The sequence below is a fragment of the Echiichthys vipera genome (assembly GCF_963691815.1).
Source record: "Echiichthys vipera genome assembly, chromosome: 22".
Lineage (NCBI taxonomy): Eukaryota > Metazoa > Chordata > Actinopteri > Perciformes > Trachinidae > Echiichthys > Echiichthys vipera.
In genome coordinates, this window is record NC_139847.1 from 13,490,625 (window position 1) to 13,517,807 (window position 27,183).

Sequence of the window (27,183 nt, forward strand, 5' to 3'; positions counted from 1 at the left end):
TGCTGTTAGAGCTGTAGAGTAGGAGTTTATGTTTTTCAAATATGTTATTCCTACTTAACCAGGAATTTAAAAAAAGAAAGAATACAAATCTAAATATTCCTTTTTTTTTTTTTGCTACTATCAGACTGCTGTTATGTGTCACAACTTGTCCACGCGACGGCTGGTCTGAGTGGAATTCCCCTTAGTAAACTTTTACCCGTTTCACCCGTTTCACCTTTGACCTAGAACCATTACAGTCGCTTGCGTCAAAGTGTTGCGCTACATCTCGCGATAATCATGAGAACATAAATACAGCTGCTGTCGCCTCACGCAGTTATCGGCTCATTTACAGTACGGTGAACACCCGAAACCAGCGGTGAGTCTCTGCTTCTATCGCTTTAACGTGAAGCCGCGTTGTAAACGGCGACACACAGTCCAGTTGTTTTTCGAATACGGAAATAATGGACTTCTACTCTTTTACTGTCCTTGTGTGGCTTTATTGAGTCGACATGTTTCGCTCTTACATGCTGTGTCTTCTTTCCTCTCTGTAGGTAACATTACAGTAACCATGGCAGCAGCTGCAGCGATCCCGAATCAGGTGAGTTTACCACAAAGACTAATAAAGTTTATTTCGCTTTGCCGATATTTGTTGGAATAAGAAAACTTATTTGACCCTTTCATGTCCATACAATATACAATATTACATTTGAAAAGTATGGACAATTTATAATAATTAGTCTGTTGTTTTAATACTTATTTAAATAGACACAAAGTAATTGTATAAGCACAGTTAAATTGTGAATTTCAATATTTGAAGTTTGTATTCCCTTACAGAATGTGGTGGAGAGGGTGACCAGCCTTCCTCTGGTGAGCTCCACCTATGGCTTTGTGTCCAGCGTGTACACCAACACCAAGGACACCCACCCTTACATCAAGACTGTGTGTGAGGCAGCGGAGCAAGGGGTCCGGACCATCACCTCTGTGGCCTTCACCACTGCTTCACCCATCATCGACAAGCTGGAGCCCCAGAGTAAGAGCCCTTTAGTGCGCACTTTTTAGATGACATGCTGTAGACGATGGCTTCAACGTTTTTAGGATGGCAAAACCAAAACCCAATGAACTGATAGTGTGAGGGTAATTATGTGCTGACCAGCTGAGTCACACACAGCCTGAAACAGGATGTGGCAGTCAGGCTACTGACTCTTACTCATCTTGATCTTTCACCCAATTCTTCTGTTTCCTCATAATGAAACTGATATGAGCCACAAAAACTCAATGTACAGTTATTTAACTTCAAGGAGCATATAATCACTTTGACCTCTTTCCTTTTAAAGTAAAGTAATAAATGTATTAATTGATATCTCTGTTTCAACTGCTTTACTTTCTTTGTTGCCTACAGTTGCCATTGCCAATGACTTGGCTTGTAAAGGTTTGGACAAGATAGAGAAGACCTTGCCAATTCTTCACCAGCCCTCTGAGCAGGTATGTACTTGATTCATGACCAACAGTAACTGAAAGGTGACGTAGGCTAATCAGTCATGACCTATGCCCTGTCTTTCTCAACTGTTGTTTCCTAACCTACTTTAAACTCATACTTTGTATTGGCGTGATTTCTGTCCCCTCCCAGATTGTCTCCAGTGCCAAGGATGTGGTAACCAACGCTAAAGATGTTGTGACAGGCACAGTGTCCGATGCCAAGGACACAGTCTCAGACACTCTGACCAGCGTCGTGGAAAAGACCCGGGGCGCGGTGCAGGACGGGATGGATAAGACCAGGGCTGTTGTCAGCGGGAGTGTCAGCACGGTGTTGGAAAGCAGAGTGGCTCGTCTGGTCAGCAGTGGCGTGGACACGGCCCTCAGCACATCTGAGAGTCTGGTGGAGCAGTACCTGCCTCTAACAGAGGATGAGCTGGGTGAGTGGGGCCAAACACTACCAGATAAACCGCCCAAACTCAACCAGTGATTTATCTTCCCTTGTAGGTTGTTGTTTTGGCTTCAAATGTTTAAATAACTAAAATACAAACAGGAAAGGCTAGTGAGATTGTGCTTGTTTTTCTGTAACAAGCTGTATCAGGATTTATTAACAGGCAGCTGGAGGAAGTCGTCAACCCTGGATTTTGTCCAGTTTCCAAGAAAACAGGATTTATCTGATTATGCTCAGAGTTTAGGAGTTTTTAATCCATCATTAAAGGAGTCATTGTTTAGAGTGAACTGTGGCGTGCAGGAGTTTACAACAAACAGTCCTCTACACTGTTTAGTTTAAATCGATATGATATAAGGGATTGACTAGTGAACTACATCTGTCATGGATTTAGACCCCCCAGATACTTTGACATGCAAAGCTCTACTGCAATTTGTAGCAGACTTTTAGATTAAAGTCAACAGTTTCAGAAGCAAAACCATAACAGAACTCAAAGTAAACAGATAATTGTGTCCTCATCTTCAATGAGACATTTCCTGTTTTCCTCCCTTGTGACAGAGCCAGAGGCAATGGCTGTGAATGGCTTTGACATGACGGAGCCGAGCTACTACGTGCGCCTGGGTTCCCTTTCCACAAAGCTCAGAAAGCGGGCGTACACCAGGGCCGTGGCCAAAATCCGAGATGGCAAGCAGCGCAGCGTGGAATTCATTTCTGAGCTGAACTCCACTGTTGACCTGGTGGGTCTCCTTATTGATGAGGAAATATTAGTAGCACTTCACATATACTGTAACTTTAGACAAGCTTTACAATAAGGGTGGACACTTGTCCTTAACATGAAATGGTGACAAAGTCAACATATGAGTAAAACAAGAAGAAGTTAAATATTCATTAAGATTCAGCCATACAGAAGCTTATGAATAGCACATCATTTAGTGACTATGGACAGAAATAAACATGTAAAGTCTTTGCTTTTCTAGATTCAATATGGCAGAAAGAATATTGACAGCGCTAACCAGATGGTAAACAACAAGCTGAACTCCCTGGTGACGTGGAAGTCCACTGGTCCAAATGAGGAGAATGATCACACAGCAGAGGTAATCATGAGATATCATGCTCAGTGTAAAAAGGAAAGAAGAAAGCACTCATTGTTTAGTGTGTTTAATGAATCTGTGGAAGTATGTCAAATTGTTTGTGTCTGTCCCCCCCCCTCCACTCAGGTAATTGAGTCTCGCACCCTGACCCTGGCACGCTCCCTCACCCAGCAGCTCCAGACCACCTGTCTGGTGCTTGTCTCCAGCCTGCAGGGCCTCCCCAGTCACATCCAGCAGGAAGCGCTCTCCGTCGGCCGCTCCGCCACTCAAGTCTACACCAGTTTCAGCAAGGCTAACGCACTGGCTGATCTGCCAGATAGTGTGCTGACCAACAGCAGAGTCCAGCTGGCCAAAATGAAAGATTCCTTAGACAAAGTCATGGATTATGTGGTCAATAACACGCCCCTCAACTGGCTGGTAGGTCCCTTCTATCCCAGGATGGCCCCAGAACCGACTCGCGCACCGGCTTCTGCTGCCGGCAGCACACGGGCTACGTCCTCCAAACAGTTACATGAAGAGGAGCCCATGGAAGTAGAGATGGAGTCCCTACAATCCCAGCAGCAATAGTGGTCCATTTCAGCTTTATGTTCAGAGTTTTAAGTAATATATTCTGCTTTGTTAGCAAAGATTTGTCTTTTCTATAGATTGAAGTCTCTGATAGTTCCATGCCAAAAAAATGATATTTTATACTTTTGTAGTTCTTACTGAAATCACACGTTTCTGCTGACAAAATATAATTCTGTGCTTTCTACATAAAGTTTAGTGGAATTAATATTTGCATTTCTGGGTCTTTTTCCCCCCATATAATAGTCATCTACACATTAATGTGTTTCTCTAGAAGCAACCTCTTTGAAATTCTTAAGTAATGAAAAATATATAAAACATGTGTCAAAATAAATGTGGCATGATTTCAACTCAAGTTTGTTACACTTAAAGAACAGAATTAGTCACAATAACATCATCATGTCTAGTAGGATGCAACTCACACCTTATGTGCCATGCAACAGTAAACTGATTCATCCTTTACTGAATTCCATTCAAAAACCAATGCTGTATTTGCTCACATTATGTAGGAGTCCATTAACAACTACAGAGGTAAGTTAAGCAAAAACAATCATTTGTATGCCAAATTGAGCAAATTGAATTTGAAACTTGTGACGGGTATTTTTTTAAATAAATTTTAAAGATTAGATGCAAATTATACTAACAATCATGTAGGATAATACAAATAAGCTTTATTATATTTTAAAAACTCTTTAAGACAACAGAACCACAACTGTTACTCTAACGCATATTTAATTAATATGTAATTAAATGAAAATCGAGAAAAAATCTTGGTGACAGTGGATCTTTACTCATTGCTGGCAGCGACTTCGACTTGCCAGATAGTCCACCAGCTTCTGAAAATCCAAAGTCAATGGTACATGAAAAGTATTTAATATACGTTTTAAAAAAGACCTTTGTCCCTTGTTCTGTAAATCAAATGAGCACTCGTAAGTAACATTTAAAAATGAACGCATTACCGCGAGCTTCTGAATCTGGCAAAATGCAACGTCATCCAGCAGGTCCAAGTCAATTTCATGCTTTGTCTCTTCAGAAAAGCTAAAAGCCTAGGAAGGAAGAGAACACATATGTTTGTGGAATCTGAAGATCGCTTAAACTCAATATTAGCCATGAAGAAAGACAAATATATTCGACAAAACTTTAATTATGAAAGTGGGTCTGTGAGGGTTTCAATGCTTTACTGTCTGAAATGTTTTAAGGAGCATACAGGGAAAAATTCCCTTCCTTAAAATCAAACAATGAAACGACGTACCTGTCCCTGTGCTGTTGTAACCGTGATGTGTGCAGCAGAGCCTGCCATTGAACAGTGCAGATCACCAGCAGAGACGACAGACCTGCGACAGCACAATGTACACAAACCAGTTTTGGTTAATACATTTGTTCAAGTACAATTCTTTAAAATACAAAAATGTAAACAATAATAATTAATTTTATTCATGGGCGCCTTTCTCAACACTCAAGGTCGCCTTACAAAATCAAACAATAAAAACAGTCAAAAGCAGTAATAGAATCAGACAATAAAACTACATAATACTTATAATAATAAGAAGAAGAATAGAAACAAAGAGAAAAGGGTGTGGTCATTCCAGTCTTAACAGAGCAAAATAAATGAAAGGGAGTAGGCCTGTCTGAAAAGATGAGTTTTCAGGTCAACTTTGAAGGTGGGAATGGAAGTATAGTGTTGGATGTGGTGAGGCAGAGAGTTCCAGGGGTGTGGGGCTGTAACAGTCATTTACAACATGTATTATGTTCTCCTGAAGGTAACAGACCTGAGTTTAGGTTTGGTCGTTATGGTCTGGTCACTGGTCTTGGTCAAGCGGCTTTGAGTTCTTTTGGCCGTGACTGAGGAGCCCCTGTAGAAAACAAGGGCAACGTCAAGGCCTCTATACTCATTTACCACATGTTTAACAACCCCTTAAAGCACATGTGTCAAAGTGAGCCAGTAAAGGGCCGCTGTGGCTGCAGGTTTTCAGCCCAACCTGACTCAACTTACTCAATCACCTGAACTGCTTTCACACAGTTCACTTGTTGGACCAGGTGTGTTTTTGATTGGTTGGAATGAAAACCTGCAGCCACAGGATCAGTTTGACACCCCTGCCTTAAAGGAATCGCCCTCAGAAGTGGGGTTGTATGAGGCAGTGACGTGCGGTCAGGGGAGGCAGGTGAGGCTGTGCCTCCCCTGTCATCATGAGAGGAAAAAGAAACGAAATAATAAAATAACACAAGTATTAATATTTGTCCTCTGGACTATGATTTTGGTGTGGTTCTTAATGTATTTTGACCGTTTTTATAGTAAAAATGGCAGAAAATTCTGTATTTCCTATTTAAATAAACGGAGTCTCTTCGGAGACGAGAGGTGAGGCACGGACAGCCGTGCCTCCCTCCAGATTGCGCAATCACTAACAAACTGTATTGAGCGCGTGCCCTCTGCGCGTGCTTGTTCCCATTTCTGTGTATGTTTCCAATATGATGGTTGAGGACCCTTTTATGTAATAAAAGTATACGTCTTCTTTTCCATGGTGTTCAGTGATGTATTTTACGTATGTGTGTAATATTTACATCTTATTGATGTGACATAAATCCACAGGGAAAATGCTGGCTTGAGGCAGACAGTACCTCTGCCTCAAGGAAGGGGGCGATAGTGAGCAGCCTGATAGCCTGCAGCCAGATCACGGTGAACTCTGACCTGTGTGCAAAAAGTAAACACAAAAAAGTGTGCTGTGCGACGCTGTAGAGCTTAGAGACAAGCTGTCATTTCTCCCCCTGAAAATGGAGGATTTGATTTCTAAACTAAGACATTTTTCAAAGCTGGACTTTCAGTCAGTAAAGGTAAGATATACTGCAATATACAGTCATTTACAGTAAAGGTAAGATATACTGCAATATACAGTCATTTACAGTAAAGGTAAGATATACTGCAATATACAGTCATTTACAGTAAAGGTAAGATATACTGCAATATACAGTCATTTACAGTAAAGGTAGGATATACTGCAATATATAGTCATTTACAGTAAAGGTCAGATATACTGCAATATACAGTTGCACTGGTGTTTTAAAATGGTTTTCAGCATCCTATTGGCTCCTATTCTCATCTCCTATCCTATTGGCATCCTACTGTATGTTTATAAATCTGACTTGTGTGTCAGTGCCTCCCCAACCCCAACCCTCACTGCACGTCACTGGTATGAGGTACATATGAGGTGTCTGCTTCTCCAAACTGAGGGCGTGCCTAGTAATGCAGGTCTTACAACGATTATAGATAAGGCCCTCATACAACCCCACATCAAAATAACAAAAAAACAAACAAAAAAAAAAACAGGACTATCCCTTTAATCCATCATCTTACCCAAGGTTTCCAGTGCTGTTACTACCAACTAATGTTCTGGTCCTTTTCGTCCCCTTTCCTCCCTAAAAATAAGACAGTTTAGTTTCAGCACAATGAAGAAGCAGACCTCCCTCGTGAGTGCAAACACCAGCTGCTCTATTACTTTACCTTAGAGGTCTTGGATGAGGACCTCTGAACTGAGGCGGACTGCCCCGGTGAAGAATCAGTTGATTTTACTGTTAGAACGTAAAGTAGTAGTTAGTTAATAGTTGAATTTCAAACAATGACGTTTCTTGCAGGATTTTAAAATGTGCTTTTCATGGTCAAGACACAATGTTACCGTCTTGGTTTAAGAAAGTATTTCTCACCTCTCTTACTGCGCTGTGCCCTCCTGAGGGACGGCTGCCTCTCCAGGGACTCGTTCTGCAGAGAGGATCATTATGCCTGTTCTATTAAAAGATACACCTCTGGATCAGGGGTGTCAAACTCCAATTCACAGTGGGCCAAATTTAAAAACTCGAACAAATGTTGGACCTTTTCTGTGCAGGTCCTTGTCGTGGTGTTTCTTATTTGATATTATTTGTTTTGTTACAGCCATGGTGGCTCTGCAAGGTCACTATCTTCATAAACAGATAATCTGCCTCCCACCGGTGTTGAAAGCTCCTGTTTTCCATCTTTCTTTTGGCCGTTTTTGGGGAGGGGTGGATTAAGTTTGTCTGCAGAGACTGGTAGCATGGATGCTCATGTTTGTCAACAGAAAAGTAGACGTGTATGTGCTTTATACTCGCGGGCCAGCTCTCATAGAACCTTGCGGGCCAAATATAAATTACTCCGCGGGCCAGATTTGGCCCACGGGCCGGAGTTTGACACCCCTGCTCTAGATGAAAGCAGGTGCGACTTCCAACAACTCACCTTCATGGCGATCGACACCTCACTTGCTGAGATTTCCTCCTCTAACAGAGCAGATACGGGGATGCAAACAAACAGCCTTAGAGCTAATTATTTGACGAATGAATGAATGGATGGATGGATGAATGAATGAATGAGGAGGGCTCACCACTTATTAAATCCCCTATGACGGTTTTTTGAAGAGACGGAAGCATCTTCATAAGTTCCACTTTGAAGACTTTGTCCACTGTTGCAAACATGTTCTCCATTTTGGCGTCCAACTCGTTAATACGCCCCTGTGCTGTAATGGGGGAAAAAGGGGTAGCCATTTTTTAAGAACAAGGAGGGGACGTCTCGAGGCTGGTGAGGGTGACATTTGAACCTGCGGTCGCTACCAAACCTTCTTTCTCAAACTGTTGAATGAAGAGGGCCAGCCTGCTCTGTCGCATCTCCCGGCTCTGCTGCTCTTTATTCTGGGCACTCCCTGCGTTCCTCCTCCGTCTCAGAGGCATCTTGTCGTCCCCGTCCTCTTAAAGTTCGGTCCGTTTGTAAAGCGGCACCGGGTCCCTGAAGTCACGCACCTGCGCCCGCAAAACATTTAATTAAGATATTCATGCGCGCACCGGAAACTCAGTCATGAGGTTAGAGCTACGTTGCTGATGGCGGATGGATACGGTTATCTTCAGCTTTAGTTTAGCAACTCCGACTTGACTGACAGAATGTTTGTTTAAGCGAAATTATGCATTTTTAAAAAAAATACAAAAAATACATTATCATTTTAAGAAAATTAAAATAAGTTAAATTTCTAAGCAATAAACCTATGTAGTGGCCAGCTAGGGCCTATTTTCTCAAGTGGTTGGACAATAGGACTTGCCCTACCTGCAAGTCCTTAGGGACACAAAATAGCTGTTGTCCCCATATTATGATTTGTTAAACGATGCACAATTTTGTTAATATATATTCTAAACACTTTAAAGCATTTATTACATATCGTAATTTTAATTATACTATTTGCACTCAATTGCTGCTTAATGACTGTCTTTGTTTCTATCTCTATACTGATTCTATTTATTGTTTTTTTACGTGTCATTTCATTGTACTAAGTATAATAACAAGTACAGACCATTCTGATACTGGTTGGGTATAACCAGATGGCAGTACATTCATCTGTACCAGTGAGAATAAATGTGAGAATCCACTTTTTTGTATGAGCTAGAACGAATACTAGACGACGAAACTAATCGCCAAAACTGGTTTCTTTCTTCCTATAAGTAGAACAGTAAACTGAATATCTTTGGATTATGGACATGAGACATTTGAGTATGTCATCTTCAACATTTTCTAACTAAACATCTGATTGATTATTAAAGAAAATAAGCATCTTTTTGAAGACTATTCTGGATTTTCGGTAGTTGAAGACCTCACAATTTAGTCCACATCAGCAGCTCATTGGTTGCAACCCCAAACAAGACACCACAAAAGAAGAAGGCAAACGTGGGTGTCAGTGTCACAAGCTGCAGCCATCACAGTTCATCGCTGTTGTGTTTTTGTGATGTTTTCCGTTGTAGTCCTACATGCGCCCATGAAGAGAGCAATGACACTGAACAATACAAACTCTCATCAGCACAGAGACAATAAATGGACACATTTCATGTTCAATCAGTTCACAAACTCATTTATTGCAGCGCAAAAGTGTAGACATTCAATTCCTTTCCACAGGACGGTAAGAGATCACTTAAATCTATTGTTAAAGAACAGTCTCTTCTGTACATCCTCTGCCATGAGGAGGTCAAATTTACAACATCAGTACAGGGCGGGATCCCTTAAGACACATTAAAAGGCAAGGGGGGGATTGTTAGTCATAAAAATACTAACTTACACTGTCTGCAATCCAAATGTCAGTGATACAAAAATAAATAATTGAGAATTTCATTTTTGAGGAAAAACTACTTTATGTTGTGAATCTTTTAAGGTGTTCTCATCTCATCCTCACCCTGGATTAAGGTCATCTTTTAATCTATGAAGTGCAAATTGAATATTTCTAAATATTATCGCTTCTGTACAAAGTTACTCTCCCAAGTCTACAGTAGGACCCATCTACACCCATTTCCCAGCAATTCATCACAGCACTTTGCTTTCCTCTGTCTGTTTCAGTATTTAGTGGAATGTCGTTGTAAAATTCTCTTAACACAGTGTCAGCAGTACTGAATAAGCCCTTTGCAGTATAAAGCTCTAATTGCTACCAATATCATCCAAAGCTACTGTGTGTAAACCGTAAAAGCAATTTTGTCTGCAAATAGTATATCCAATTTAAAAAAAAAATACTGGTTCGTTCTATGCTAGAGTAAGGATTTGCCCCAGTACATGCCAGTTACAGTTCTAATGTACTATTAACAATAAGGCATATTAGCTCAAGAAGATAAAAAATGCAGATATTAAAAACAAAAGTTAGACTGACTGCTCGGTCACTGAGGCAACGAGCTGTCCTCCCCTGCAAGAGAACGTCTCTTGTTTTAAAGTGTGTGAATCAGTAGTGTGGCATGCCTTTACATTCACTTCCTATTGATGCATTTGTTTTATAATCTCTTCCTCCAGTCGTCTGGTTTTAAAACCATGCGGGTGAGAGTTGTTGCGTCAATGATACTGCTTTGAGATCTGTTCTGCTTGCAGGGCATCTGGAATGTTGTAGAATCAATTTCAGTGATTTTCAGAGATTAGTGATCGTTAGTGATTGTCCTCAGTCCTCTCCCATTTACATGTGCTTCCAATGCATATTTACACAGACAGAAAGCCACGTTCTAAAGCTGTACATTTACAATGAAACTAACATGAACGTTCATTAAGACTTCGATCAAACAAACAGTCAAAGCATCGAGACTTGTTGCCTCCAAAAAATAGCCAACCCTGGTTTCAGATTTCCCCACCAAGTAAACAATATGTACAAAAAGACGGGTGGACTTGAGTTACTTTTTTCTTTTCTGTAGAAAGTGCACAAACAGTCAGGGTATGTACACAATCTCAAGCAACTCAGACTCATCTAATGTGGGTCAGTTAGGACAGATTTAAGCCAAGTGGGCAAAAGGCTACAAGACAGGGAACTGACTGTCTGATTACACACACACACATACACACGTACACACACACAAATGTCTACACCATAGGGGCAGTCAATACATTCTGTACAGTGATTAATCATTCTATACACCATCTGTAAAGAAAAACACCTCAACTAGTCACCGCAGCTTTCCAAGCCATTTACAGAAACAGTCCCACCTGTAAGTAGCTCCTTGGGAAGCCTTTGAAAAGTATCATAATGTTGTAAAAAAGCAGACGATGCGCATCTTCCAAGAAGAAGAAGAAGAAGTACCATGTATGGGCGACTGGAGGTGTTTGAATACAAAATCATTTATTCGCTCACACCCTGGGCCACTGCCTTTCCTTCTCTCCTGCTGTCGCACTGGACCAGTCTGATTTATGCCGCAGGTTTTTGTGGTCAGATCACGGGGGTCCCGAAGCATTTAAGGCACCACTGGACGCTGGGACTGGGCGGTCGATCAATGCGGTGCAAAGACTTGAGCTGCTCGGCGCTCAGTTCGTCGTAAGCCAGGCGGTACTCCCTGTCGAAGGCCTCTGCAGGGTTACAGTAAAGGGAGAGGGGGAGGATTCACAAAGTCAGAAAAGAGAGCAAAAGTCGGATTTTGAGTTAACAGTCCCCTATTGTAAAAAGTGAGATTTCCATGTCTTTTGATTATAAAGCAGGCAGAGGTGCTATACAAATACTGTAAAAGTATCAAAACACTCAATCCACAGAGGAATGCTCACAGCCTGTATTCAGAAACTGTGACTTTAAACGAGCCGTGTTCAGATGAAGGGCGTTTTCCATCTGACAACCCAACATCGAAGTTCATTTCTCTGTCACACAATTCACTCACCTACGTCGATGTTCTCCTTCCCCAACGCCACCAGGGAGAGGAACAATATTTCTCTATAGATGCTCCTGAGACAAACACAGGACACAGAAATGAGACGCAAAGTGTTTTCATTAACATTACAAGAATATAAATGAGCAAATGCTTTGCAGCTACATCTTGAACTACTAAAAAGAAGTAAAAAAGCGAAAGAAAAGTCGGACCTCTGCCTTTTGACACCCTCAGGGCGCCGTTTGATCTCTCGGATCAACAGGTTGATTGGCCCGTAGACATCGTTTGTCTGGATGTTGCGAACAATTGTGTTGAGAAGGGTGCGGATCTCCTGGTGGTCTGTCGGAGCCAAAGTCCCCTTCTTCTCCACTAGAAAACACCACATGCACATTCAGAAAGACTGCTATCCTTTTTTAGTAAGAAGCCTCAAGTCTTCTGGCCAACAGAGACATTGTATCAAAGGATGTAGAATAACTACTTTGTCATTTTCTTGCCACGATTTCAGCAAATGTTAAATCCATTACAGCATACCCTGCCTTAAACATTCATATTTGCAATTAATACATCTGAGCACTTCCTTTATGACTCTGCAAACAGTTGTCTTTGTCTCTCCCTAGTGGTTTCTACAAATAAATAAAAATCTGGGGCATCCCAAAGTGTATTTACAAAAAAAAGGCATTAAGCGATGTCAACCACTACAATAATGAGTAATATAGGAGTGTGGATACAACACTACGGCCTGATGTGTGTCACACTCACACAAGGTCCTCCAGAGCAGGTAGAGGGGCTCTCCATGTTCCTTGTGCAGGTTAATGTTGTCCCACAGGAGCTGGACGTACACCTGCTTACTGTCCTGGGTCAGCGACGTCAGGGGCAGCTGCAAATATACAACTTTGAGTTATATTACTGCCAAAGAGACCACAAAGGACACACAGGCACAGAGCAGACAGTAAGACAGTGGTAGACAAGTCTCTCACCTGTACTCCTTTGTTACAGTGTTCAGAGGTAAGGATGAGACCAGGCAGGTGAGTGGACAGGTCCAGACGACGGAAATACCAAACCAGGTTCCAGAAGATGATGGGGTGCTGGCTGAGGAACTTGTGGGTGTAGATCACCTGGTTGGACATGACAGAGTAGCTGAGTAGCTGTGTGGAAGACATTTGCTATAAAGCAAAATGCAAGATCATGTGTGAATGCGAGTACCTGATCCCCCTCATTTTCCAGCAGGGTCTCCAGCTCCTTGCGCAGCACCAAGGGGCTGAGGTACGGCACAGACACAGGCTTGGGGTTCGGCCGTTTAGTTCCCATGCCATCCTGACAAACACACACACCAGTTATTTTCACAGCAGCTATAGTGGTATTAGCAATTTTTAAAACACAGTTGGATACAGTAAGGCGCACTGACCGACACCTCTTGCAGGCTGCAGGGTAGGCTGGTGGTGGAGACCCCGTGTCCAGGTCTCTGGGAGTAGTCCAGGCTCTGCAGGGGGCCACCAACACTATTACTGCGTGTCAATGACGTCCCACTGCACCTCTGCTGCTTCCCCGCTGCCTGGTGCTCCAGGAGCCCTAGAGGGTCCGACTTCACCGGCTCTGGAATCAGACTGGAAACACAACAGGCAAAGAGGACTCAGGAAGGGTGGTGCTACGACCAACTGGGGAGGCGTTAAGCTTGAGGTCGATATGTTTGCAATAACATCATCCTGGCCATAACTTTTCAGATCGTATTTTCAGTCACTTGGTGTGTACCTCTTATGTGTTCCAGGCAGATTATCTGGAGTCTCTCTAGGTTCCTCTTCAGGGAAAGTGATAAGGTCTGGTGTCTTAATGTCAGCTGAGCTGCTGGCTGTTGGCTGGATGCTGTTGCTGTGGATACTGTCTCCTGAGGCACTAGGATTCATGTAGAACCTGAGAGGTAAAAAAAAAATCACAGAATAGTATGTTTTTGTTAGGAATTACTTTTTTTTAGCTTACACTGCAAGAAGAAGTGTGGCTGTTCCTCTCTCATTTTTACAAACAAAGTACACAGGAGAAGAGACGACATACAGTATATTTAATTCTAAGACAACGTATTCTTACCCGGTCATTGTGCGCAAGTCATGAAACTCGATGTGCAGTAAGGGAAGAAAGGCTGTGCGGCAGAAAGGACAGTTGGTATTCAGGTTGGAGTCATCAGCTGTCCAGCCCGCCATTATCTCCTCATCGTACACCAGGGCTTCACAAGAGCGGCACTGAGAGCAGCTGGACATCAGCACCTGTCAGCAGGGAAACATATCCAACCAGTTAGGAGGTAATCCAAAATACATGTTGGAGGTAAAAGCATGGCAGCAGCAATATGTGCAGTATGTCTAACCTCAAGTGCACAGTTCTGGTAAATGCTTGAGGAGGAAGCGTGATGTGAGGAGCCTTGCTCAGAGTCTGGACCCCTGCCTGCACGTCCTGGAGTTGGATCTGCCGATAGAGACAAAAACTTTGAAAACTAATCTCACTAGGCCAACTAATCTCACTAGGCCCTTCTCTTCTACTTATATTTAAGTATATATTTGCACTACAGAACGAGTGCTTACGTGTCTGGTGGGTCCCTCTGCCCGTGTCACTGCTGCCACTGCTGCTGCCCAGGCTGGTGCAGCTCTGGTTGAGACCGTTGGCCACCAACCCTGGGATGGCTCCTCTCTCAGGACTCTCATCTACATCATGTGCTGACAGCATGTGTTCGTCCAGATGGGACGGGAAGCCGCCACCACCCTGAGCTTGTTCATCCTGCAGAGTAAAGTTAGATGGGATTCAGAGGCTTGATCCAAATCATCAACACTTGGTGACAAAATTATGGTCAGAATTGATGAGTGAACAAAGCTGATGCATAAAAGCAAAAACATGTTTAAAGTATCAGGAATTGTACTTTAAAAAAAACTAACCTCGTCATCTGAGTAGGAGTAAGCTGAAGCAACTGCCCCCCACACTTTGCTGGCCACATTTGCCGCCTGTTTCATGCTCGACTTAAGCACATCAATTTTAGGTCCAGACAACAGGTTGTCCATCTTGATGCCCGAAATGGAGTTGATGACCGAGCCCAACGACCCTCCCTGGGAGGACTTAACCAGCGCTGTCAGTGAGGACGATCTAGGACCCGGGCTACCCACAGCGCTGCCGGGGGTCTTTGTCTTTGCTGCGAAAGTCTTGGAGCGAGTAACAGTGGTGGGGCTGCGTTTGGGTGTATCGCCTGGGGAGCCAGTTGGAGTTTTGATAGGAGGCACAGGGAGGCTGGATCTGCGCTCCAGAGACTTATTGGGCTGCGGGGAATCAGTGGAGTCTCTCTGGGCCTGCTGGAGCTCCATGCTGGAGGACTTTACACCCAGGGGGCTTCTTAGACTCATGTACATTTCGATCTCCTCGGCCAGGTTGCGGGACACCACAGCAGGCATGGAGCGTGGTGGCTCCTGGCTGGTAACAGAGGCTGACTCTTCGGTCTCTGTTACCAGGATGGAAAGTGGGTCAGCACCCACCTCCACGTCCGCCCTCTCCAGGGTCGGCACTCGCAACCCAGACTCCTCGTCATTTGTTTCAGTATGCTTCCTCCCTCGTTTCTCCATTTTTAACTCAGCCCCCTCTACCTCTTCATCATCTCCCTTCCCTTCTCCTGGACCCTCTTCCTCTGTCAGCTTCTTTAGTGTCAAGCCCTGATCATCTTCAGGCTCCTCCTCCAGGTCTGTAAAAAGTGCTTTGGACACACTACCAGGGGGAGGACTTTGTCCTGCACAGAGCGCTGCAGCCAGGATACGGGCATCAGCACCCATCTGACTGGCCATGTGGTCCACGCCTTGCTCGAGGAGCATCCCAGCACGGGTTTCAGCACTGAAGCTACAGCTGCGTTCAGCAAAGGATTTCTGCCGCTGCTGTTGAGGCTGGTTAGCTACATCTCCTGGTGGCAGTGAGGAATCATCATCAGGGAGAGACACATTATCCTTCTTGCTGTGCCTCCTGAACAGCTTCCCTGTACCTGCAGAATGTGTAAAGATGTATTGAGAGTTGTAACAGCAAATAAACATAGAGTTATATGGCTTCATTTAAATGGAAAACAAAGTAATCTATCCATCAGGAAAATTCATACTCTTAAACCAAAATAATTTTTTTAGCTGAAAATAAAGGCCTCATCTTTCGCCTCACCTGTTTCCCTGCCACCATCAAAGCTCCCTGTGGACAGCTTCACAATACTGGGGACAGGCGAGGGCCCATCAACAGGACTTTGGGGCTCTGCTAATGCTACAGCACTGTCCACCGAGCCTGCAATGTCGCCCCCTGGTTTAAACAGTACAAGAAGAAAATGTTTTTTGTGAAACACATAACGTTTAAATGCAGAACTAGAACTGGACTGGCAGAAGCTTTTCTTACCATTAAGCTTTGTTTTGGAATTGTTTCTCTCTTCAGCGGAAAGGACAACTGTATGTGAAGGCTCTACCAGCTCCTGGTGTAACTCATCCTTGGAGCCGTAGCCTTGATCAGACTGCCTTCCTGTTGACCCCCACCAGTAAAGCAATGTAATTCTGACCATCAGGTTTTAAAGCTCTATACCTGGAAACCTCGTAACTTTAGGAAATCAGTACCTGTGCCACAGTGGTTGTCTGTTGTGTCTTCCATGCCGTGACTGTGGGCAAATAGGTTGTGTTCCTCACCGTTGACCTCACTCGAGCTGTCGGCACTTCCATGACTCAAACGGTCAGCGTCAGTGACTGCTGACCCAACTACTGACGCAACTAAAAACAGAGGGACAACGAAAGACAAAAGAATGACAGAATGAATGGAAACATTGAAAGTGGAAGCGTATGCAAATATGCAGCCCTATCATACTGTATATTCCATCCTCACCAGTGGTACTGAGTGTCGGTGCCTTCTTGGAAGAGTGTTTAAACTGGGCCACTCCACGAAGCACATTACGAAGCTTGGTCCACATAAAGAGGCCACTACGGTTTCTGCTCGGCCACGGGCTCTCTAAGACCGCCTGTACAAACAGAAGGATGAGGACATGCGTAGGTAGGTAAGATGCTGTATAAAAACTTTGAAAGTATCAAAAAGCTCAGCCTGTATTCAGCAATGTGAAAGGCTATCTGACCTTGTTGTAGTATCCATATGTGATTGCATTTGGATGCACTCCAGCTTTCTTCATCTCAACCAGAACTCGCACAGCCATGACAGGAAGACCCCACACACCACAGAGCTGCATCACCACTCTGTAACACACCTGAAAGCCCGGAGATAAAAACATTTTTAAAAAGGCAAAAATAATTATTTAAAAAAAAGTATCTTACCATGAGACATAAACCTGGACATGTAGAAGTATGAAAACCCCAGTAAAAGCATATAAATATTTTACCTCGTCCAGCACCTCCACCTCAGTGGTCCTCATTTTCAGGAGGACGTTGTACGCCTGATGCATGGCACGGCTTTTAGACTTAGAGAGTCGCACAGCTGCTGGCAGGCAGATGAACCACAGGCTGTAGCAGTGACTGAACAGACACCGGGCCCACAGCGGAGGGTGGGAGTAGAAACGCTTAGCCATCTTGTATGCTAGCTTGATCTCCTGTTGGATCAGGTGGAGATATAAGATAAAGAGTGTGATGAGTTTATTTTTTGACACAGATCCACATCATCATCAACATGCACATACATTCCTTTTAGGCCGGTGTGTTCTAGTAAGGGGATGTTGCTGCTATTTCCACTGAGTGCGAGTGTGTGAGTCTGTACACACCTGCTTTGTTCTCTTAGCGAGTAGTGCAGGGCTGCTGGAAAGACTGGCCCCTGCTGCTCTGCTGCTGATTGCTGGCCGTAACTCCCTGGGACGGTCAAACAGCTCCATATGCAGCCTGGGGAAACTTTTATAGCTGGAGGATGATAAACAGGATTGATGCAAGGTCACGGGCCTCAGACCTTTTCTGTTTTGCTATCAATCTTTCTAAAAAGCTTGAATAAACTACAGTTAAGAGCTTACGTGTATCTGGGGGCAGGTCCAGTTCCATCATCAATTGGAGGTTCAGGGGGCATGACAAAAACAGTGTGTTCGCTCTTCTGGGACTCGTCCAGCTCCAGCAGTCTAGCGTCTTCAGATGACTCTCCTTCGACCTGCAGTGAGTATTGCATCCAGAGCCTTAGACATACTATTACTTGTTTTACGAAAAGCAACCTCTGCAGGTCCTTTCCTGTCTGAGGGCAGGAAGTAAACAACTACAAGCATATTACAATCTATTAGGCTTTCCCAATAAGTAGTAAATCATGCTCATTTGATTAGGGTTAGGATTCAAGGATAGAAGAAAAGCAGGAAATGTGGATGCCCCTTGCTGAAAACATTTATTGTAGGGAGAAAAAGATTAAAGTAATTACCTTTTAATGTTAGTCACAAACAAACAAAAACAAGGCACAAGGAAACGTGATGACAGAGTAAGCCCAGTATTACCTTGGTGCCCTTGTCGGTGATTTTATCAGAGGGAAAAAGCTGCAAGAAGAGGAAAGAGAGCAAAGGGACCAGAATCAAACAGAGGAAATTTTGGCTTCCTTACTCTCCCAGTGGACTAATGTTGTTTTGCCAGTAAAACATAACACAAAAGGCCCATTCTTGGAAGGAAACCTCAGGTGGAAGAGGGGAGACAAAACACCAGAAAACCAGTGTGCCATGTGGACATATCCGAGAGCAGAAGCAATGCTGGTTTGGTAATCACCTTCTCGACACAGTCATCAAAAAAGGCCAGGCCGGTGTCCTTGTCACTGACAAAGGTGCACTCCTCAATGAAGCGGATGAATATCTGGGTCTTGGTGAGCTGGGAGTAGAACTTCTGATGGGCTCGGTCTCTGCTTTTGAGAAACCCTGCAGGAAGGCAAGGAGAGATTGTGGTATCACTGAAACCCACGTTTCAAAATTCACATTTCCACAGTCATTTTTGTATTCACTCTAGGGAGAAATAAATCAGGTTTCTATTTTTTTTAACCCTCTTCAAACACTAATGTGTTGAGCCAACGTGTAAAAATATGCTGTATTACAAGCCCTTCCCTTCCCTCGGAATAAAATTGATCTCATAACAGTGAAGGTAAATGGAAGTGAGAACCAATTTCCCAGCAACAGGCATTAGTGAAGTCTTATTACAGCCAATGAGAAAAGTGATTGATTTGTAAAAACACTTAGGTTGAGTGATAGTTGAGGTGCTCCTTGAAATAGCAATATCAATAGCATTAAACATTAGGTGAAGTTATCTAAAATAAGGCTGTAAATTATGCAAAGGTTACAAAGCTGGGAAGCTATAAACACATCGAGGTTCCATAGTATAATGACCACAAACAAAACTATTTTCTACAAGTCATTTTGTTTTTACACATCAACCACATGCTTTTCTTTCACAACTTAAGTATCCCCTGGTTTAACAACATTTTAAAAGCGAGCTGTCAATCACTTGTTTACCTTGAAGGTCGTAGAGGGAGTCTGCGGCTGTGGCCTTTTCGGAGGGCGCCTGGGTGATAGGTTTGAGGTAGGAGCGGTAGCCCTTCAGGATGGAGGCCATGAAGCGGAGGAAGGCCTCCTGGATTTCCATTTCAAGGGCCGTCTTCTTCTTGTGCCATGTGAAGTCCGCCTCGATGGGGGTCATGTCCACGGCTGAAATTTCCTGTGCTGTTTGAGGTACTGAAACTAAAACACAGAAGGTCAATTTGAACAATTAAAATAAAAACCGGTACATGAAAATTATGCACGTTATTTCACGACTCGTTTGATTCATATATATAACTATGGAGCCCCAAAACGGACAAAATGCAGGAAAAGGTTATCAGGCATGTCAAACAAATAACTAAATGTGTCTAATCTAATCTAATCTAATCTAATAGCATGATATAAGACTGCGATAAAAATTCAGCTCTGTGGTATTTTTGACATCGTAGTATGTGGTGTATTTAACTAAATTAGACTAAATAGTTATTGAGATTTTGTCCATTCTCTGTAAATTCATCTTCATCTTTTGAGGAACAAGTAATTCTCTGGTTTTGCCACAAGACGAGGTAAGATGCTGTTTGTACCCGTGGCCAGCTGGTGGTGCAAGTTGCTCAGTGAGTTAACCAGACTCTTGCAGGGCTTCTTTGGGAGGTTCTTCCAGTTGCTATGTCTCTTTTCATCCGAACTGCAACACACAATACCACAAAGGCAGTTAGCTGGAAGTAACAAGAGGACTGCAAGAAATAATCTTTTATGTCCACTTGGTTAAACAAGTTTGCTGATGCAATATTTGAGATTCATATTTGAGTTCAACATTATGAGAGCAGTAAATATAGAGTACAGAGCAGGCAGCAACATGAGTTTAGTATCAAAGCACAGCATACAGGTAGATAGTGTTGGTGTCCAGATCCACACAAACAACATCTGGTGGGGGGTCGTAAAGGTCGAAGTAGCGGGAGTCCACACCCACTATAAATGGGCAAGGAGCGTTGAGGACGCCTGCTAGAGAAAGCGGGCACAGGGGGATGTAGGGACACTGCCACTGGAAGGGGAAGATCATCTGAGGAGAGGCACGAGAGAGATGCATGATTACTAGTTATCAGTCTCAGTCTCAATTTGGGCAACTAGGCCTAAGTTGTGATGCTTTTTTTTTTTTGAATCGTTACTGATTTATTGTGACACTTAAAATGCATTTGTGGGACTTTTGAAGATTTTGACATCCTGTGTATTCAAAGAGATATGGTTGGCAAAGTTCAATTATGTTCACGGAGCTGGAGAATCAACAACCCAGCTCAGTTAAAAATAAGTCAGGGGCGGCCGGTGGCACAGTGGTTAGAGCAGTTGCCCTATGTAAAGAGGCTGAAGGTCCTCGAGGCAGCGAATTTTGCTGAATTTCTCTCTCTCCCTCTCTCTTTCACCCTATTTCCTGTCTGTCCTATCTAATAAAAGGCTTTAAAACTGCCAAATTATTACTATTTTAATAGTTCAATATTAAATATAGTTTGTCAAAAACTTGTTCCTCTTCTTGCTGCCAGTTTTACGGCATCACCCCATTCCACCAGACTGTATGTTATATTGCCAAATATAATAATTTAAGGCATCTTGTCAAATTAATTCATGAAAACAATAGTGTTAAAGGAGGAACAAATGTGTGTGTGTGTGTGTGTGTGTGTGTGTGTGTGTGTGTGTGTGTGTGTGTGTGTGTGTGTGTGTGTGTGTGTGTGTGTGTGTGTGTGTTTATAGGTGATTTATTATGCCTTTAAGACTATACAGGTCAGATCAGGTAGTGGTGTATTTGATTCTAATGTCAGTAATGGAGTAATCTCATCTCATGATTAATGTTTTGACATATGGAGATGAGTTGGTTATATTTTCCTCCCTACAGAGCTGCTAAATCCCAACAAGAATGCTGAAATTCTAATTATACATAAAAGGGGTTATAAAGTAGTATTTTCTTGAGTAATACTTTAGTAGAGAAGTAAAAGTAAGCATTTGGGTCAGAGGTTGAATACAGGTATATTCAGACAGACCGTATGAGAAAAATAATGTGTTTTTTGTACATTAAAGAATGCAAACTTATCCTAGGAGAAACCCAAAATACACATGAACCTGAAAAAATGAGCCTAATATTGGACCTTTAATGTTTCAATCTTCTCTTTTACTACTACAGACGATGATCGAAAGATGATGTGGCAGTCATGAATATTGTGTTTGAACATGTTTGCATGGTGGAGCACACTCACGGCCACCACAGCCTCGGCCACTCCGGTGAGCACAGCGGGCCGGAGTGAGTGCAGCAGGATCTTGCTCTCCAGCAGGACAAAGTGCAGCAGTGTGGCACAGTTCTCTGAGCCCAGATTCATCAGCAGAGTGCCGTAGTCTGCCCCGCTGACAGGGAGGGAGAGCCACAGGAGAATAGTGAGTTGATGAGTTCAGGCAGAGACGGAAAACAAGACAGAAAGCAAGCGACGGGAGACATAATGGATGGACGGAGTCTGACAAAGGGTTTAAAACTGGGTTTGGAACTAGAGACAGACATGAGTTATGTAAGAGAGAAGGTAATTCAAAACTTCTCTAAACAAAGGTAGGAAAAAAGGGTTGAGTACCATTTTAAACTTTGAATTATTAGATTTTTACAACAAAGAGATCTCTGAAATACATGTGGTGGACATGTGGCTCAGAACTTTGTATGACCACATAGGTGGCTTTGTAGTTGGGACTCAAAATGAATTTCCCTTTTTCATGTAGTGTTTCTGAGATTTGATCAAAGTCTTCTAAATCACAATCATAAAGGCAGCAACAGCAGTGTGTCACATTTAGTTTAATACCAGCTAGAAATTTATGTTAGCTTTTACAAGAGCCTTTTTTGTGGGTTTTTAAAGTAACGTAAGGCAACATGCAGAGGTACAACAACCTAACGTGAATGAATGTGTTCTGCTTTTTTCTGGAACTATACACTGGCCTTTTACTTTCAGGCAAAGCACCAAATATATAGTGAAGGACAGGAACATTCTGCTTCAAATGGAAACTAAATTGTCAAAGTATACAGAATAAACTGAAAGCACCACCCCATTTTTGAAAAGGGATTTTACAAAGTAGCTGAACATATTTGTTTCGAAATTATAACATTAAGCGTTGTACAGTCTTTTGTACCTGAGGGGTAAGGGTGTACACACAGGCTGGGAGAGGATCAAGTTGTCATGTGCCGAGAGCTAAAGAGAAAAATATATAGTATAACATTCATATAAGGAGCTATAACAACAAAATTAATAATGTTGAGAATATTTTTGATTGACAAATGTGACAATTATTACAAATGCAAAGAAATAAAAAAACATGTCACCTGGACCAGTATTCTTGGCCTTTGAGGGGAAGGAAATGACACATTGTGCATGAAGTGTGAGATGTGCCTGTTGAGAGAAATACACAAAATGTGGTTAATTACTTTTCAAACGCACACTGCAACTAAATTCAACCTATCAAAACATGAGTGTTGAGATGTGTATGGTGCTTAGCATTAACGTTGCCAACAAATGATATAAAAATGTCAATAGCTAGCTGATTCTTACTTTTCAATAGGCAGCGGGTGTGGGCCTGAGACGGAGAGCTTGTAGAGGAACATCAGGAACTTGCGGAAGGACTCAAAGAAGGGCCAGCGGGAGAGCAGGCAGATGCATTTATTGGTGTTTACAGGGCGGTTGGGGATCACCTTCTTCTCCACCGTGGTGAGCAGGCCCAGCTGGATCTTCTGCTTCTCGCTCAACTGATCCACTGGATGTGGCTCATAGAACTGGATGGCTGATCCATACACCTGGAAACAGAGATGGACAAATTCCTTTTGTAATTTGGCCTCCTAACCAGTTAATGGAAATATTTCAAAAGAGTACACTAAGGGAACAATATTTATTATTGTTACTTTTAGTTAAGTTACTACAAGGAACTTTAATTTTGTGTCGATACGGGTGTTTCCATAAGCGCACAAGCGGTGGAGCACAAGACGAAGCTCTACTCCAGGGCCGAGGTTCAGAGCTCTGATGGTCTCTTTGTTCATGTAGGTCATATAGGGACATCAGAATTAAACTAAGACCGTTTTCTGTGTTAAAAACTCCTTGTATTAACTTTTAAAAAGTTTTTTTCCAACTGTAGCCCTTGTTTCTTTTTCATCAATGACCACTTGCTCTCGGATGCTGCATCTCACCTTTTCACCAGAGGAGATGGTTAAAACAAACGTGGAGAAGACAGGCAGAGGGTCGCGTGTGTTTGACGCCCAACACTCGATCTTGGCACCCATGGGCAAACAGAACAGAGGGACAGATTCTGACAGAGGAAAAGACTCATAGTCCTCTTCTGGGTAACGAAAGATAAGACCTGGGGAACAGACGACAAAACAGATTATGGTTACATAACCAAGAGTTTTTATGATGTAGTAATGTAGTGGCATTGAACAAAACACACAAAAGTTTGATGATTTATATAATTACTCAGACTTCCAGACAGGCTACAATTATGGCTTTATATCTCTACGAGGACTTAACAAAAGCGGCTCTAAGAAAAAAGGAGATCAGTGTTTTGCAGTTTGGATGAAATTCCATTTTCAGGATAAAACTGTTCTGCACCTCAGTGTAACTTGATGTTAAGTGAGATGTCGCCCTGACAAGACACACACATTCTTATGTGAACATGCGCATACACAAACAAGCCTGCAGGCACACATATAATGGGCGTGGCAGGAAGTGCTGTTGTCTGAGATGAATAAACAGCCGCCTCACAGGAAAAAGGCCGGCCAAATAGATAAAGCCAGCATGTGGGTCTGCATGGGTGTGTGCGTGTACACACATTCGTATTAACACTGATTAAACATGTGTTGTAACAGTAATTGTTCCAAAGGCCAGCTTTCAGTCAGTGAAAATGTCACACGACCGTTCAGAAATGCCAGCTGCTATAAGCAATAACTATCTGCACGATCTGATATAAACTGAAGGTGCCGCTCGCTTGAGCTTTGAGACAAAGGCGTAACAGAGGCCGATTGCGACAGCACACAAAGCTGCACCATGTCAATACACACATCATTTAACAGAGGGTGGTTATTATTAATATTGCAAAACACTTCAAGAGCAACTGTTATCATGTCTAGAAGCCCATTTCCACCGAGGGAAAAAAGATGAATGTTGAAAAAAAACAAATACTCAAGTCAAAATAAGAAGAAACTCAATAAAAATGCTGACTTACTATCTCATAACTCTGATTTTAAAAGTCAGAATTTGACTTATTTCACTTTCATTTCATAATTGTGACTAACTTTGAGGATTCTTTTGTTTCTTATTTTCCTTTTCACTTTCCTGGGCTTCATATAATATGGCCTTTATGTGAACTATATACATATTTGCTTTAACTACTCACTGCATCCTTTCTATTCAATAAGAGGAACTCTTCTTTTCACTCCACGCCTTAATTATTTTTCACACATTTAAAGGAATTACTAATAATGACTCTCCTATCTTATCAATCTAACATGGTAACACAACAGAGATTGAGATTTACTCACCAGCTTTGTAACTGATGGAATTAGATGCAGATACTGATTTCTTGTAACACAGGAACACATTGGAGCCCCACTGCAAGGTTTAAAGCATAAGTGTTACAAATTGTTCTCCAATGACTGATGACACAAAAGCTGGCTAAGAAATAGAAATCTTACCATGCCACAGTTGAGGTTCTTGTCCACCTTGCAAAATGTATGTGGTGGTATCTCGCCTTTGCTCGTGACAATGACACAGATGTCTGTCACAGCGAGGGAGTTCTGAGGCTGGACGGGTGGTGCTCGGCGTAAGGTGATGAAGATGCGCTGCGAGGTGGCGGAGCTGTTGTTGACATTGGCGCAGCGGCCGTACGGTGTCGCCTGAATGACCTCGCAGCCCTGGATCAGACGCTCCTTACCCTCGTACAGCACACTGATAAACACAACCGACAGGAAGTTACAATGTTAGCTTTACACTTAACAAGGACATGACAAGTCTGTAGCTGTCTTTAGGCGAGTGCAAACGTGATCACAATGGTATGGAAATGAAGATGGCTTTACAATGACCCATGACCACACATACTCCAAAGCTGGCTCAGAGGGAGTGCTGTCCTGGAATCAGTTGCTTAAAAAAGTCTTGCTGCCAAAAGACATATAACACACTGCAAAACATAGGACATTTAAGTTTGAATATACTAACAAATCAGGAGTTTGAAATAGACAGCAACAAAAAAAAAAAAGACTGTAAAATTGAATAATCAAGGAATTTCTGAGTGGTGCAAGAAAAATAACAACCATCACAACAAATAGCTGTCAACCACATGCTGAGTAATGGGGTAAAGTCTGAAGCAAAGGCTTCCAGAGAGCCCTCCAACGCACAGTTACCAAGATGAATTTGGCAGGGAAAATATCACAACAATATTGAAACGAAACTGTGCTTTCCTACTGGTGTCTATGTCAAGTTTATCTTTGGTACGGTGACAAACACAACACTGCAGAGCCTTTGAAAAAAAAAAAAACACCAACCATATTTTACATGTGTTGAAGTTGTTGATGGCTTTCATAAAGTACAACGTCTCCACCACTCCCTTCAGCTGCTATATGTCCCACTGCACTAGCTAGTTGCTAACTTTGTATGTGGTTAGTTGCTGGGTCAGAAGTGTTCATTGGGTTTATCAGAATTTTTTGCTGAAAACATGTGGAAACAACAGTAATGAGAGCGGTAAGACTCAATCAAAACGGTAAAATTGCATGCCTTAAAACCAAAACAATAAGTTGAAAGATGCTGAAATGCGCTGTAGAGTTGAGGGGAGCTGGAAAATGTTCACAGAAAAGGACAAACTCTAGCTCTAGCTCTTTCAATTTGCTATTACCTGGGTTGTGTGGAGGGAAGCTTCCAAGATTTCTTTTATATCTCAAAAACTATTTTATCCATTCTAATTAATGTACAAATCTGACGGATACATGAGCACCGCAATGCTGCCATATAAATATATAAATCAGGGCTGTACAATGTGATATCAACTTGCGCAATTAACATGGCGACAGACTGCGACACATTGCAAAAGGCACCTAAAATCTTTATCTTATTGGTGCCTTTTTCTGATCAGTTCAATGTTTGATTGGATCAATAAAATTATTTATTTCCTTTCACTTGTCTTTAATTCAACAAATAATGTGTTGTCTTTAGGAGTATACTTAAAGCAGCAGAAAGCCAGCATTAGGTGCACTTTAACTGTTTATAATTTAGTTATTCAACAACGTTATCACATATTTTCCTCATACCCTGCAGCCCAAATATAAATCCACATTCTGACTGAATTCAGGAAAAATTGCATTCTTGAGAGACAATAAGCAAGCGGCTGAAGTGTGTCTCCATGGTGAGGATAATCTTTGGTTCTGCTGTTTTACAGAGTGGATCAGTGTGTGGTCAGCAACTGACTTTCTTCGTAAAGCTCTGGTTTCCCTTTGAAGCCTTTGCAGACAAGCCCGTCTAAAATGGGTGATGTGATTGAGACATATTTACCGGCTGACTCATTCAGATCCCAGACATTAAGGGAAACTTTCATATCAAGATTCTCATTTCCAATACAAACCCCTGAGAATGTAATAATATGGATAACTGCCAAAATGTTTTGTGCATCACCAGTCTCTGCTTGCTTATCACTCCTGCTGAGTATCACACAGCTTAAGTTGCAGTCAGGAAAGCAATCAGTGTCCCACTGTGTTGGGGTTTTTTGCATGACTGCAGGGCTTCTATGGCAGCATGCTCCATGTCCTCCCTTTCCATCTGGACAATGCCATGTGGGAGGCCAAAAGTGGTGATTGCTGCCCTCTTTAAACTAAGACTGATCCCAAAACACTTTTTAAAAAAAAAATCTTGTGCAGGCTACAGGGTAGCCATCGCAGATATAATAGTCCTGGAACACTCCATTTATTCTGAAAAGAATGCAGGACAAACATAAAGAGGCCAGGAGGATGGGTGCCAGCAAATTCTCTTTTCGGCAAC

At 42.5% G+C, this 27,183-nt stretch overlaps 3 protein-coding genes across 4 annotated transcripts in view; 1 reads left to right on the forward strand and 2 right to left on the reverse strand.

Annotated features, from left to right (window-relative positions):
* The first annotated feature begins 318 nt into the window (after positions 1–318).
* On the forward strand, positions 319–3,713 carry plin2 (perilipin 2). Its single transcript, XM_083936685.1, has 8 exons — positions 319–355; positions 531–577; positions 814–1,009; positions 1,379–1,461; positions 1,607–1,892; positions 2,459–2,637; positions 2,878–2,994; positions 3,118–3,713. Exons 2-8 carry the CDS (start codon positions 548–550, stop codon positions 3,556–3,558), a joined length of 1,332 nt encoding a protein of 443 aa, XP_083792811.1. The 5' UTR covers positions 319–355; positions 531–547; the 3' UTR covers positions 3,559–3,713.
* A 633-nt stretch (positions 3,714–4,346) lies between these two features.
* On the reverse strand, positions 4,347–8,283 carry cdca9 (cell division cycle associated 9; the record flags this gene model as incomplete). Its single annotated transcript, XM_083936923.1, has 10 exons — positions 4,347–4,391; positions 4,515–4,601; positions 4,808–4,889; positions 5,325–5,408; positions 6,905–6,966; positions 7,052–7,119; positions 7,252–7,306; positions 7,796–7,836; positions 7,941–8,067; positions 8,167–8,283. 10 exons carry the CDS (start codon positions 8,281–8,283, stop codon positions 4,347–4,349), a joined length of 768 nt encoding a protein of 255 aa, XP_083793049.1.
* Positions 8,284–9,450: 1,167 nt separating this feature from the next.
* dennd4c (DENN/MADD domain containing 4C) overlaps positions 9,451–27,183 on the reverse strand; it is a 33,022-nt gene continuing 15,289 nt past the window's right edge. The window contains exons 3-34 of one of the 2 annotated variants that reach the window (XM_083937259.1): positions 24,855–25,107; positions 24,702–24,771; positions 23,355–23,524; positions 22,726–22,967; positions 22,500–22,566; positions 22,310–22,368; positions 21,400–21,544; positions 20,041–20,216; positions 19,741–19,841; positions 19,133–19,357; positions 18,399–18,544; positions 18,137–18,175; positions 17,675–17,805; positions 17,435–17,567; positions 17,060–17,266; positions 16,799–16,927; positions 16,555–16,687; positions 16,293–16,442; positions 16,081–16,200; positions 15,856–15,987; positions 14,607–15,688; positions 14,259–14,451; positions 14,045–14,142; positions 13,771–13,946; positions 13,441–13,599; positions 13,097–13,295; positions 12,895–13,005; positions 12,669–12,806; positions 12,451–12,568; positions 11,904–12,060; positions 11,704–11,768; positions 9,451–11,401 (exon numbers count right to left, since the gene is read on the reverse strand). In XM_083937259.1, the coding sequence (XP_083793385.1) occupies positions 11,265–11,401; positions 11,704–11,768; positions 11,904–12,060; positions 12,451–12,568; positions 12,669–12,806; positions 12,895–13,005; positions 13,097–13,295; positions 13,441–13,599; positions 13,771–13,946; positions 14,045–14,142; positions 14,259–14,451; positions 14,607–15,688; positions 15,856–15,987; positions 16,081–16,200; positions 16,293–16,442; positions 16,555–16,687; positions 16,799–16,927; positions 17,060–17,266; positions 17,435–17,567; positions 17,675–17,805; positions 18,137–18,175; positions 18,399–18,544; positions 19,133–19,357; positions 19,741–19,841; positions 20,041–20,216; positions 21,400–21,544; positions 22,310–22,368; positions 22,500–22,566; positions 22,726–22,967; positions 23,355–23,524; positions 24,702–24,771; positions 24,855–25,107 (5,461 nt within the window). In that variant the 3' untranslated portion in view covers positions 9,451–11,264. The remainder of the gene's footprint in view (positions 11,402–11,703; positions 11,769–11,903; positions 12,061–12,450; positions 12,569–12,668; positions 12,807–12,894; positions 13,006–13,096; positions 13,296–13,440; positions 13,600–13,770; positions 13,947–14,044; positions 14,143–14,258; positions 14,452–14,606; positions 15,689–15,855; positions 15,988–16,080; positions 16,201–16,292; positions 16,443–16,554; positions 16,688–16,798; positions 16,928–17,059; positions 17,267–17,434; positions 17,568–17,674; positions 17,806–18,136; positions 18,176–18,398; positions 18,545–19,132; positions 19,358–19,740; positions 19,842–20,040; positions 20,217–21,399; positions 21,545–22,309; positions 22,369–22,499; positions 22,567–22,725; positions 22,968–23,354; positions 23,525–24,701; positions 24,772–24,854; positions 25,108–27,183) is intronic. The other variant, XM_083937260.1, reaches the window with a different exon arrangement.

Coding starts and splice junctions, on each gene's coding strand:
- plin2 (XM_083936685.1), top strand. CDS start 548: ATGGCAGCAGCTGCAGCGATCCCGAATCAG. Junction 578..813: donor CTGCAGCGATCCCGAATCAG/GTGAGTTTACCA, acceptor ATTCCCTTACAG/AATGTGGTGGAGAGGGTGAC. Junction 1,462..1,606: donor TTCACCAGCCCTCTGAGCAG/GTATGTACTTGA, acceptor GTCCCCTCCCAG/ATTGTCTCCAGTGCCAAGGA.